Source organism: Diceros bicornis, chromosome 28, assembly GCF_020826845.1.
Source record: "Diceros bicornis minor isolate mBicDic1 chromosome 28, mDicBic1.mat.cur, whole genome shotgun sequence".
NCBI lineage: Eukaryota > Metazoa > Chordata > Mammalia > Perissodactyla > Rhinocerotidae > Diceros > Diceros bicornis.
In genome coordinates this window covers 18,701,115-18,715,602 of record NC_080767.1, presented here as the reverse complement: position 1 = coordinate 18,715,602, position 14,488 = coordinate 18,701,115, and the positions used below count along the sequence as shown (strand labels likewise).

General features: G+C 43.1%; 1 protein-coding gene across 1 annotated transcript in view; it reads right to left on the bottom strand.

The window, feature by feature from the left end:
• Window positions 1–11,054, bottom strand: part of LOC131393799 (paralemmin-2) — a 69,743-nt gene extending 58,689 nt beyond the window's left edge. Inside the window, exons 1-2 of the mRNA XM_058524824.1 lie at window positions 11,046–11,054; window positions 10,382–10,462 (exon numbers count right to left, since the gene is read on the bottom strand). Of these exons, the coding sequence (XP_058380807.1) occupies window positions 10,382–10,462; window positions 11,046–11,054 (90 nt within the window). The remainder of the gene's footprint in view (window positions 1–10,381; window positions 10,463–11,045) is intronic.
• Between the last annotated feature and the right edge of the window lie 3,434 nt (window positions 11,055–14,488).

Genomic DNA, 14,488 nt, shown 5'->3' with positions numbered 1-14,488 from the left:
GTGATTGTAGACAGGAACCACCCCCTCGAGCCAATATGCTTAAATGGTTACACGTCATTGGTAACACGTTGCCTGTAAATGTGTTACATATAATTAGTTTGTAACTACCACCCAGGAAAGTGTAAAAAAATACCTGAAAAAGGGGGCCAGCCCCGTGGCATAGTGGTTAAGTTGGCACACTCTGCTTTGGCGGTCTGGGGTTCATAGGTTCGGATCCCATGCGTGGACATACACACCACTCATCAAGCCACGCTGTGGCAGCTTCCCACATACAAAACTGAGGATGATTGGCACAGATGTTAGCTCAGGGCCAATCTTCCTCACCAAAAAAGAAAAAGTACTTAAAAATGTATAGGGCATTGTTTAATAACATAAAATCATGTGTAAGAGCTCACAGTAAAACTTGTTTATGTTGGTTGCTCTCTCGTATGGGCTGAATTGTGTTCCCCCCAAAATCCATATGTTGAAGTCTTAATGCCCAGTATCTCAGAATGTGACTGTATTTGGAAACAGGGTCTTTAAAGAGGTAATTAAGGTTAAATGAAGTCAGTAGGAGGGGCTCTAATCCAATGTGATCAGTGTCATTAGAAGAGGAAATTAGGACACAGACACACACAGAAAGAATACCATGTAAAGACACTTGAGGAAGACAGCCATCTACAAGCCAAGGAGAGAGGTCTCAGAAGAAACCAACCCTGCTGACACCTTGACCTGGGACTTCTGGTCTCTGGAACTGGGACAACATAAATTTCTGTTGTTTAAGCCACCCAGTCTAAGATATTTGTTACGGCAGTCCTGGCAAACCACTAAATTCTCCAAAGCTTTACCATCAAGATGTTTTCTCTATTGGAAAATGGGAATGGGTGGGGCAAATTGGTTGCTCTTCCTAAGTGGGCTATAGAAGAAAAAAAAATTCAGAACCACTGTTCTCCACTCAAGCCACTCAAAATTCCGCAGAGAGATCATGCTCGCATATTGCGAGACCGTGTTGAACAGTGGTTAACAGCCTGAAGCCAGTCTGCCATTTACTAGCTATGTGACCTTGGACAGGCTCCTTAGCCCCACTGGGCCTCAGTTTCCACATCTGTAAAATGGACACAACAACAGTGCCCATCTCAGAGGGTTGTTATGAGGATTAAATGAGTTCATACACTAAAAGTTCTGGATCCATACTTAATGTTCTAGAAATGTTTATTATTGTTATTTATCCTGTTCCCTTGGCCTCTGCTCCTTTCACCTGAGCAAGAGCAGGTAAAATGCCACCTGAGAAGCCTTCCTCCACTTCTGCTGGCAGGTTCAGTGGCATTCTGCTCTGTCTCCTATGGCAGAGAACATTCTCTAGAGCACTTTCATACTGTCCTCAAATTATTTCTTTTTCTATCTATTGTCCCCCCTTTAGACTCGTAGCTCCTCAAAGGCTAGGACTTTCCCGTATTCACCTTTGCATCTCATCGTCACACCCAGTCCAGTTCCAGTGAATGAATGAGTAAATAGGTGAATTGGAAAATTCTCGATTTTCTTCCCTTCTAATTACTTGGGAGGGGGTGTCACAGTTTCAGAGTGCCTCCTGTGCTGCAATGTTTGACATTAACCTAGTTCAACCCACTGAAGGTAAAAACCTTACTGGATTTTGGGAGATGAATATGCTGACAACTTTGGTCTTGTGTGTGGACCCTTCTGGAAAGGCAGCCGCCGACAGTCCTGGTTTCCTCTGCCCCAGCAGGGATGCCCTGCAGCCAGGGCTTCTTGAGATGCGAGGAAGTGGCTGCTCTTGGGAACGTTCTTCATACAGTGCTGCCTGCCCCCAAGAGAAGGGTCCCCTCATTTCTGGCTGACTGAACCACCACCATCGGTCAGTACCTCCAACAAAAGCAGCCTCGTGACCATAAACCCTGAAAGCACATGTGCCCCCAGCTGTGTCTCCTCTGGATACAGCAGTGACATCACCAACAACATCCCCAACAACTGCAGTCGGGAAGAGAGGATCTAACAGAACAAGGCAGTAGGCCTGGTCTCAGGGAAGTCCATTTCACAAAGGTGTTTTGACATTAAGAAAACAAAAAAGCATAGGTGATTTTTCACTTGGCCCCAATGGGAGGCTGTCAGGGGAAACCACCAATTCAAATACATTTGCCTCCCAAGGCTTCTTGAATCTACTCCGGATCCCTCGTGCTGTCTCTGAGGATCAACTGTGTTAGGGTCTTGGAATACAACGCACTTGTGTGCACTGATCACACACACTCCTCAAAACACAGGTTTCCCAACGGCTGCCTGAGTGTTTCAGAATTGTGTGACAAGCAGAGCTCAGCAGAAGCGAAAACTAAAGAGTTTTCTTTTTTTATGTCTTTATTGTCCAAATAACATCTATCAAATAAATGTATCATGGCTTACAGGTGCTAAGAACTGTCAAAACTTCACAGGTGTCAAGTAGATGCAACAGTGAAGCGCTGAGACAAGGAAAGAAGAGATGGAGAGCTGGCAGCTGGACAAACAGCCTTGGCAGGGGCCCCTGAAAGGCAGGATGGAGGGAGCTCCTAAAGAAAATCTGCTTCTTGCTCTATGGGCCCGTCCAGCTTTGGAAAACAAAACTAGAACAGAGCTTCTCAAACTTCAGTAGGCACCAAGATCACTAGGAGCGCTTGCTAAGACCGATTCCAGGGCCCCATCCACAGAGAGGTTGATTCTGTGAGTCCAGTGCAGAGCCTGGGAATCTGAATTTTATCAAGCTCCCAGGTGGTGCTGTCGTTGATGCTGCTGGTCCGAGGACCACAATTTGAGTAGTACTGCATGAGAACCTGTGACTACCCAAATGCCTGAAGAATATGCATGAGCTTTCCTACTCGCTGGCCAAACACACTGATCCAAAAAGAACTCCTCATCCTCCCGCAAACCTGCCTCTCCTCCTGCATCTCCATCTCAGGAGCGGTGGCTCAGTGAGCATAGGGACTTCCCAAGCTGTGTCTTCAGGGCCTGGCACAGTGCCTGGCATGTAGGCAATGGATGGGTACCACTGCTCCTGAGATGGGGATGCAGGATAAGAGGTAGGTGCTAATATGAAATAACTTATCCATGGTCACACATCCAGTAAGGTGTGGATCCGAGATTTGAAGCCAAATGGTGTGCTCTGCTATCCTGCTTCTGCCTAAGATCACTCAAGAATCATTTTTTTCTCAAATAGGACTTACAGAATCATCAGGCACCACTGACCTACTCCCTAACATGGATAACTATTTTCCAGCTTCTCCAACAGTGAGTCCCATATTGATGATCTCTCTCTCACTTATCCCTGAGTCCATTATAGTCAGGTGCTGTATCTTTTTTTTTTTTTTTTTGGTGAGGAAGATTAGCCCTGAGCTAACATCCGTGCCCATCTTCCTCTACTTTATATGTGGGATGCCGCCACAGCATAACTCCGTAAGCGGTGTGTAGGTCTGTGCCCAGGATCCAAACCTGCAAACCCCGGGCCACTGAAGCAGAGCACGCGAACTTAACGACTACACCACCAGGCTGGCCCCACAGGTGCTCTATCTTTTATTCGTCCACAGACACTAACACGTAAGGTTGTAGTTAGCGATCATAAATACCTGTTGAGCGAATGAATGATCAAAAACCATGCACTTGCCCTGTATTTTAGCAAATATAAAATCTTAAGACTATTAAAGCTAAAAAGATCTGAGAGATCATCGAATCAAACTTTTTCCAGCCTTATTGAGGTATAAATTGACAAGTAAAATTGCATATATTTAAAGTGTACAATGTGATTAATCAAAACTCTTAGATCTACAGACAAGGTAACTGAGGTTAAGCAACTTTCCCAGGTGATCCAGGTAAACAGTGAGAAGCTTCTGGGATGGGTGGGGGAGAGTGGGAAGTGAGAGATGAATCAGTAAGTCTCCACATTTTTTCTGGTCATTTATAATTTTTATAAAGTCGTACCTAGCAATCTCTTTATAGTTCTGGCTTTGTTATTATACTTAGATAAGACTTCTTCATCCTTAGACTATAAAAATATTTACCTGTCATTTTTTCTTATACTTTTATGATTTTACTTTTTACTCCAAATCTTTCATTCACCTGTGATCTGGCTGAAGCTGACATTGGCTGCCCTAGTGGATGATGGTTGGAATCCGGCTAAATTCAATTTTCTAATAGAAAATGGGTTAAATGCAGGGTAGGGCAATAGTTGTGTTTGTGTTCACAAACACTCTATGGAGCCTCCCTGCTCCATTCTCCTTTCCCTTCCCTGGAACACTTTCTTTCCTCCCCATTGACTCCCAATGAGGTCTTGGTTTGGTTTTGAGGTTTTGTTCCCTGATTTACTTCACATAGACAGAAGCCAACCCAAGACTCAAGCTCTGTTTACACAGCCAGGGGAGCCACGATGGGAAAAAGGATAAGACGTAAAGTTCCTTTACTCTAATGTTCCCTGCCCGTCTGTCCAATATTTTTAAACTTGAAATTGGCCGTACGCACATACGAATAACCGAAAATTCTAAAATTAGTGCTAAAGGTTCAATAGTGAGAGACACTGTAATATCTTTGCAACAAGAATCTTGACACCCTCAGGGTATTCAGCAAATGACCTTGGTGGGCTGACAATAAATATCTCACAGGGTCACAATTCAGTCTTTGATTTTTTTTTTCATTCAGTCTTCTTGAAAGAAAAGGCTGTGGTTTTTTAAAATATAGTGACAATTTTTATAGCTTGGATTAGAAGAAAACTCTAGTCAAGGTTCCCTGCTCACGAATAAATAATTCAAAAGCAGCTTATGTATTGAAGATATGGTATTCGCAATTTGATTCTGACAGCACTGACTCTGTCATACAAACATTTATAAATGTGACAGTTCCAAAGAGATTCATGTGACAATATGTACTGAGCGCCTACTCTGTGCTGGGACCTTGAACAGACCAATAAAATAGAAAATCTCTGGCAATTCAACCAACAGGTGAAGGGACTGTTAAATTCAGTCTGTCTGGTATAATACAATAGTTGATTTATTTTTTTAAACTCACATTATCACAAGTCACATAATAAAAGCAGTAAAAATAAATAACTGTTTCCATGGAATAAAAAGCCAAGCCATTTTTCAAGAGAAGAATAATGATGGCTCTTGCTTTAGGAAATATTATAATATATTTAAAAGCTAGAGGAATTAAATGAGGATGGTATTGGCATAGGAATGGCAGATTAATGGAATAACAAGAATCCACAAATGGACTCAAGTATAAATGAGAAATATGTATGTGATAAAGAAGACATTTAAATCAGTGAGGAAAAGGATGAATTAATCAATAAATCATGTTGAGACAACTGGCTCACCATCAGTAAAAAGTCAAGTTATTCCTACCTCATACCTTACAGGAAAATAAATTCTATCTTTTTTGTGTGTGTGTGTGAGGAAGATCAGCCCTGTGCTAACATCTGCCAATCCTCCTCTTTTTTTGCTGAGGAAGACTGGCCCTGGGCTAACATCCGTGCCCATCTTCCTCTACTTTATAATTTTATTTATTTATTTATTTATTTTTTCCCCCAAAGCCCCAGTAGATAGTTGTATGTCATAGAGGCAGATCCTTCTAGCTGCTGCATGTGGGACGCGGCCTCAGCATGGCCGGACAAGCGGTGCGTCGGCGCGTGCCCGGGATCCGAACCCGGGCCGCCAGCAGCGGAGCGCGCACACTTAACTGCTAAGCCACGGGGCGGGCCCCTGAAAATAAATGCTAGATGGACTGAAATTGTTGGAGGGTGCCGGCCCGGTGGTGCAAGGGGTAAGTGCGCGTGCTCCACTGCGGCAGCCTGGGGCTCGCAGGTTCGGATCCCGGGCGCGCACCGATGCACCGCTTGGCAAGCCATGCTGTGGCGGCATCCCATATAAAGTAGAGGAAGATGGGCACGGATGTTAGCCCAGGGCCAGTCTTCCTCAGGAAAAAAAAGAGGAGGATTGGCAGATGTTAGCACAGGGCTGATCTTCCTCACACAGACACACACAAAAGTGTTGAAGTATAAGAACATCATAGGTAAGTGTTCAACATGGATATGTTCTTTCTAAGGATGATATCAAAGTCAGAAATCACAAAGTAAAAGAATATTAGCTATGATTTCATAAATATTATAAAGTTTTGTATGAGAATTTAAAAGAATCCATATACAAAAATCAAAAAAGAGGTAAGGGTTAATGTATATTGGGTGCTAATGTTAATATAATTTCATTTTACTCACAAGCTGATGAAGCCTGTGAACAAGAGTTACATATCTTAATCTATAAAAATATATTGGGGAAAAAGTATAGAAGGATATACCCCCATGTGGGTTATATCTGGGTGGTGAATATATAAGTTATGTTTTTTTCTTTATGTTTTTCTGTACTTTTAAATTTCACTCTTGCAATGATCGTACATTCCTTCCTTATATAATCAGCAAAAATAATACAGCTATTAAATTTGCTTACTGGTCCCATATGTGAGCATTTCTCGGAAATTCTTACATCACAAAGTTAAGATACTGAACATAGCTAAGGATCTTGTAAAAAGAGATCTGAGTTGAATTTGGCCAGGACTTCAAAGTATCCGGAAGGTTCCTAATCACTGGGGTGTAACAGCTAACATTTCAACATTTCATACTTCGGTCCTTCATTCCATTATAGAATTTGCTTATCACCCATATATAAAGTAACAGCATTCTATTTTGTGGAGTTACTGTATAGCCGTAAATATTGCAATTAGCAAGTATATTAATCAAATATACAAGTATCAAGACTATTGTCTTGCATTCTATTTATTTGCTTTGACAAGAGACCAATGAATCTGTTTAAATAATTCATATCTCATTGCATGAGAATGTATCCATAGACTATTTGATAATGAGAATTATATCTTAAATATGAAATCTAATTCTAATGCTTTTCCATTTAACTTTGCACTGAGAATAGTATTTCTTTTTCTTAGAGAGCATTTGGGATTTTGCAAATTGGTGAAATAAATATTAATTACTGACATATTTCTTAATATTTTCTACTTCAAGGAACTACCAATAATCGCTGTGGCATGTCTCCACACCATCTAAATTTTCTGGAGTCCATGAAAATATACATAGAGTAAAAGAGACAGTGATGATAGTAATTGGCATCTCTCGAGACAAATTATTCAAAAGAAAACATTTCACTTGAAGAAAACAGTTTCCTGGAGAAAGTATGGTTATGGAGGCAGATGGCCCAGGGGTTTAACTGGGCCCCCCCCACTTATAGTCTCTACGTTCTTGGGTCAATTACTTTGCCTCACGAGTTTGTTTCCTCGCCTGTAAGACAGGGAGAGTAATATCTACTTTGTGGTCATTATTGAGGGGATGTACTTAAAGTTTTTTAGTTAGTGCCACGGAGTTGATTCCGACTCCTAGGGACCCTGTGTACAGCAGAGCAGAACCCTGCCCAGTCTGTCTGCGCCATCCTCTCACCTTCCAGCACTATTTGAGACAATGCTCCACTGCTATTCATAGGGTTTTCATTGCCAATTTTTTCAGAAGGGGGTGGCCAGATCTTTCTTCCTACTCTGTCTTAGTCTGGAAGCTCCGCTGAAACCTGTCCACCGTGGGTGACCCTGCTGGTATTAGAAATACCGGTGGCATAGCTTTCAGCAGCACAGCAGCACGCAGCCGCCACGGTATGACAAGCGACAGATGGGTGGTATGGTTCCCTGACTGGGAAACAAACCCAGGCCATGGCGGTGAGAGCGCCAAATCTTAACCACCAGAGCACATATTAGAAACTCAAAAAAATGATGATTATTATCGAGGGTGGACAAGGCTGCCATGCTGTCAGGTGGAAGCTGGCTGAGTCTCCACCAAAAGGCTCCCAGAAGAACTATAACCTCAATGAATTTACTACCATCCAGGGGTGAGGCTGCCAAGCTCGAAACTGAATGATCACAGGGAAGATGACTCATGCTATTCAAGTTCAGTCAACAGTTAACTGAGGTAAAGTAGAACATTTTCCTCTCTGGTGCCTGAAGTGATCCTATCTCTCAGTCGGGCACCACCTTCCTTAGTGTAAAATAACTCAGTTCTTTTGAGGAGGTTGGACTCAGAACAAAGAGAAGCAGAGTCATGAGGGAAGTTTCACCTGGGCCAAGGGTGAGGCCCGATGACTCTCCTTGCCTTCCCGCAGACGCCACCTCCTCAGAGCATAGAAACTGGGTACCTCCCACAGCTGGGGTCTCTCTCCAGCACAGTACCAGATAAATCGCCTTTAGGACCTCTGAGCTTTCCTTTTTCGTTGTTCAAGGCTAGTGATCCACCCTCATTCTGTCTACACAGGCCTTCCCCAGAGAGAAAAAATTACGATGCATTGGTCTCCACTTAGTAAATTGCCATCACTTCCAGTCCTTCCTCCCAAGATTATCTTGATGAAAGTGCTGGGCATTCCTTTAGGTAGCCAATCTCATCAACTGTGTGAGAATGTTAGCACAATAACCATAAAGAACTATCTGATTCCCTTCTTTCCAAGTCTTTGAAGAAATCTCACTGCTCCCCCATGTAATACTAAGTCGTTTTTACTGTTGTTTCTGTGGATTGGATGGATACATGGATAGATGGATGAATACATGGATGGATGGATGGATGGATGGATGGATGGATGGATGGATGAAAAATGGATAGATGCAATGTCAAAAGAATGTTGTAATACTGTACTGGACATCAGCAATGATCGAGTCCTTGGTGTCTTATTTGGCACCCAGACTGGTAAGAGGAACAAAAGTAACTTGATCTTCTGACATATGTTTATTGCCTGACTTTTGATTCAAGGAATGCAAAAGCACAGAACCACATTGAGCTTCCAGAGGAGAAAGGCTCTCTAGTCAAAAACAGCCTCTCATTCTTTCAGTCCTCTTATTAACAAGTTCACCTTTAATCAAGAATTCACTGAGGTTTTAGTACATTTTGGTTTCCTATAAGGAGTGAGTTGACTATACTCTGAGCCGGAGACCCAGCTCTATCCAGATTGACCTTGAACATTCGCTTGGTTCTATTAAGTGTTTTCAAGCCCCCCTCTCTGTAAGAAGAGGATACTAACATTAGCCTCAAGCCTCCCTCAGGAATGCTGTAAGGAAAGAGAAACAGCATATGGGATATATTGCAAGCTCCTACATAGGAAGGTCCATGAATGGATTTACATGATGAGCGGGGAGAAACAGGCAATATTCTCAGTATCATGCTGCTTTTCTTCCTTTTAAACGCATTTCTCTAGTTAAAGTTAACGGCAAACTGATAAATATGGTAAGCAGAGTCAGGTCATGATGCTATTTGAAATCAGTAGCTAGCCTGCTGATGGCTCTCATTTTGAGGATTCATTTAGCACAACACTGTCTTCCAAGAAGAACGGGAAATGCAACCATAAGGTTCTTCTTGCTTAAAAAAATCCAAATAATCCATACCTAGCATCACCCTAAAAGACAGCCCCACCTTCACAACCAGCCCTCTGAGCAATGCAATTCTGTATGTGCAATGTTACAGCCACTTGAAGCGAGCAGGAGAAGGCTTTCCTGAAAAAGCCTAGGAGCAGTAGAAGGAAACAGCAGCTCCGGGCTGGCCACGGGAACGTGGTCGCGTTATTCCCTGAGCCTGCACAAAGCAACATTCTGCAACCAGGGGAGTCCTTGTGACAGTGACAGACCTTTCTCCCGGGCTGTAATCAATTACGATGCTTAAGTGCGTTATGTTTTAAAGAAAAATAAATAAATAAACATCTCTCTTTCTCTCTCTCTCCCCCTCTCTAACATGGTGCAATGGAGACTCAACCAAGTCAAATCACTTCAATGCCATCTTTCCACCAGCTGCTCATTCTAATAGAACACTTTCAAAACTGTTGAAGTAGAAATAAAGCAAATGAGTAACCTGAAATACACAAGGTTGCTCTTTTATCACATCATGCTGCTTTTATCTCCCTTTTCTCCACATCAAAAAAGAAAATATTAATATTTTTAATGTAAAAAAGAACCTTATGTTCAAAGTATCTATTGGAAGCTGTGAACGAACACACAGCACCTATGCACTGGAGAGACAGCCCCGGTACACCGCCTCACCCACCATGTGGAAATTCTCATCCAATTTCTATATATAGCCGCCACATTTCGCATGCACACACCACCCCCCAAACCCGTCCACATGCACACTCTAATCTCATCTGGCTTGCAGAAACTGGAATGCTGTAACAATGCCCTGAATCTGAGAAATTCACAAGGAAAGCCAAGAGATGGTTTCCTGACTGAATGAAAAAGGGCTGGTTCAGTCAGCGGCAGCGCCTTCATGCCAGGGCAGGCTCTGCCCATCTCTCTGGAGTGTGATCTGCATGTCTAATAATGGAACAGGTTCGTGGGATCAGCCGCTTACCTTGGAATGCTGCAGCAGAAGTATCTGCTCGTCAAGCTCCTGTCGCTTGCCTTCTATTTCAGTCTGTCTCTTTCTTTTTTCCTTGAAAATAAAGAGAGAGAGGCTATAAGAGTGGGTGGGTGTTGGCTCCAGGAATTTTAAGGCAGGAAGCAGCAGCAGCAGCACACATCTGTAGAGACACTTCCAGAGACGCTGGGCACACACGCAGTGTCACCTGTCCCTCCGTCTTGGGGTGTGTTGCGAGCAGCTTCATTCTCCTAACATGTCTGCTGTGGGCTCGGTGAGTGGGAGAAATTCTCCTCACTCAGCCAAGCTGCAACAATTTAATCCAGGAGAAAAGGCGGTTTCTACACACACACACACAGACACACACACACATACACACACAGAGTCATGTTCTGTGCGGTGTTAATTTGGAGACAAAGAATAAAAAATGTCTCAATCGAAGACAGAGGTTGTCATTAACTGCAAATATGATAGAATAAAACAGTAGGAAATGCTACGGTAGATTTCTTTTATCAAAGTCATATACACAAATAAGCCAACATAATTTCAAAAGTTGTAAGACAAATCGTTCAGTTAGACATTCCAAACAATGCAGATTAGATGGGTGGTCTTGCTTAAACTGGGCTTTGAGAGAGCACTGCATGTGGGTGGGGCTCACTGAGGTCATGGCGGATATGAAGTCTGGAGTTGGTCTGCCTGGATCCAACCTCTTGCATCAAGAGGAGGTAATAATTGTACCATATGATTGGGGCATGGATTAAACGAGATGATACATGGAAAGGACCTAGAACAGTGCGTGGTGCATAGTAAACACTCAATAAATGTTATTTGCTATTATTCTTATTGCCACATGTTTACTTCTAGGTCATGCCTGAAAACTGGTTTTAAAGGGATGCGTTTCCCTCATATTCACAGCATAACCTTTCCACTGGCGTGCACACTTCATACTTTTCTTCTCCATACTTCTCAAATGCAGACAACAAACATCATATAAATGTGATTAATTTAAGAATAGAAAGGCCTTCTCTTATGATAGCAAACTTGTTCAATGTTTTGTTTCCAAAATGCACATAGGAGAGTGGGTGGTACTGAGCCATTTACTGCACTGAATTATTTTCCTTTACTCACAGATGCAGGGAGAAACTTGTTAGACAAGACATAATGGCATTTTATAAAACAACAACCAAATCCTGGAGAAGACAATAACATAGAAGGCCAGCTGCTGTGCTCTGTGTTAAAGGAAGCTTTTATTTTACGTAGTTGCTACGTGTCTGTGGATGTGCTTGCACTACTGCTATTCAAATCAACATAGTAATAATTTGTGTTATATCCAAGTTCTTGTGTGCAATGCATAGACTTTTAAGAAATATTAGCTTATAATCTCAAGCCACTGGGACATAATATCCAAGTCAGGGACATAACGTCTCTGCCAAAGTGAGGTCCAAAATTTTAGGAACTTACCATTTACCAAAGAACTCCAATCAATGGTGCATCATTGATGCTGCTTAATCCCAGAGTATGTCCAAGAACATACTATATATGACAGTAGATGGGAAAAGTGAGACTCAGAGAGGAGAGCCCCCTATCCAGGATCTCAGAGGTACCATATGATGAGGCAAGGACCTCCAGAACCAGCCACTATCTCTATTCTAGGATTTCTCAAGAGTAGGTTGACTGGACTTTATCATTCATTCCCAATGACTATCAAGATACTTAGTTGTCCTGCATTTAAATCCAGAACCAAGATACAGTATGTCACGGATACGAGATGCTGATGATTCAGTACTTCCAACAATGTTAACTGAGTGCTATGTGCTTGCTATAGACTGAATGTTTGTGTCCCCCCAAAATTCCAATGTTGAAACCTAATCCCCAAGGTGATGGTATTAGGAGGGGAGACCTTTGGGAGGTGATTAGGTCCTGAGGGTGGAGCCCTCATAAATGGGATTAGTGTCCTTATAAAAGAGACCCCCTGGGCCAACCTGGTGGTGTAGCAGTCAAGTTCATGTGCTCCGCATCGGCAGCCCGGGGTTTGCAGGTTGGGATAGTAGGTGCCAAACAAACGCACTGCTTGTCAAGCCATGCTGTGGCGGCGTCCCATATAAAGTAGAGGAAGATGGGCATGGATTAGCCCAGGGCCAATTTTCCTCAGCAAAAAAAAAAAAAAAAAAGAGGAAGACTGGCAACAGATGTTAGCTCAGGGCTAATCTTCCTCACACACAAAAAAGAAACCCCAGCGAGCTCTTTCACCTCTTCCACCATGTGAGGACACAGCGAGAAGGCCATCTATGAGCCAGGAAGCAGGCCCGCACCAGATACCGAATCTGCTGGCACCTTGATCTTGGACTTCCCAGCCTCCAGAGCTGTGAGAAATAAATTTCTGTTGTTTCTAAGCCACCCAGTCTACGGTATTTCGTTATAGAAGGCTGAATGGACACAGACAGTGTTCTAATTGCACATCTGGTCATTTGCAAACCTTTCCTAGGCTTTCCCATCTCTGTGCCTCTGTTCATATAGAAGCCCTCCCTCCAGAGTTGCCCACCATCACATTGGTGAACCATGCCTTGAACAGAAGACATATTACCAGATGCTACAGGCAGTGAACCCTTACATGATCGAGCAGTAGACTCATTGGTGGTCACTGTGAACAGACATGATCACGAAAGACGCCGGTTTTAAGTTACTTCTTTAAGAATGGGTAGGAATTAGGTAGATAGAGATTAATGGGCAGCACATTCCATGCAAAGGGAACTGTGTGAGCCAGGTTAGAAATATATTTCATATTCCAGGGACAATGAGAAAGGAAATATAACTGGGGTGCAGAGGTTGCCTTAGGAATAGAGATCAATGATTCAAAAGATTGGCTAGGACTAGACCATTGAGGGCCTTGAATGCCAGGCCAAGAGGTTTGGATTTTATTATACAAACCATGTAATGTCATTGTAGGGTTCTAAGTGAGAAAGTGATATGGTGAAATGGTACTTTAGGAACATTAATCTGGCACTGGTGTATAGGATGGATTAATAGGAGTCGTGATACTTCTCCTTAAAGGGCCAGATAGTAAACACTTTGGTTTTTGTGGGACATACAGTCTCTGTTGCAACTACTCAACGCTGCCATTGCAGTGCAAAAACAGCCTCAGACAATACAAAAATGACTGAGTGTGGCTGTGTTCTAGTAAACCTTTATTTACAAACACAGGTAGTGGGCCAGATTTGGCCCATGGTCATAGTTTGCTGACCTTTGGATGAAAAGACCATTAAGTGTCTTAGGAGGATGCTACATTCACCCTGGGGTGAGGTGAGGATGGATGAACTAACAAGCCCATGCTAGCTTAGAGCTGTCTGATGGGAATGGAAACAAAAGGACAAATATAAGAGCCAGAATTGATGAGGCAGGCTCATGACTAATAGGATCTAGGGGGTGAGGCAAGGTGATGTCTTGGTTTTGAGCCACACAGACCAGAGAGTGCAGGTGCAGGAAAGGGGCATAGTGGGAAAGCAGTGCTTCCCCATTTGTGCTGTATTCATACTTTCCCTGAGGAAACTCCTTATTGGGTTAGAGCTTGAAACCAAACAGTTGTTAACATCTGCAACAGGGCATCAGCATCAGCATGTTCATATCTACATTGTGTCTGATGAAGACTCTGGGCTCGGCCCCATCACAAGGACCCTTTGTGCATCTATGGCTGTTACAGGATTCTTTGATGAGTTGAGTCCCCTCCACAGTGATGGGGTTAGGTCCTGATGTCGCTCCTAACTGGACAAGAGGCAAGATGTGCAATCAGCCTCTGTACAGAATTAGATATGAGTCAAGGTACAGCAGGCTGGAGCAGGGCACCATTGGGTTCCCGACACTTGCTTGCTTGGACTGCTGAGGTCCAAGCTGTGCTCCTCACCTGGCTTCCTAGACCTCTAAACCACTACCTCTTGGGCCCTCTTCTCACTCCAGACACTCAGCCTCCATGATTTCCTTTGCTCTCACCAACTATACAACCTACAAGCTAATAAATCGCAGATCTATATTTTCAGCCTAGATCTCTCCTCTGAGCTCCAGATTCCCATATCCAACTGTTCATATCCAGTCCCTCAAACTCAGCCC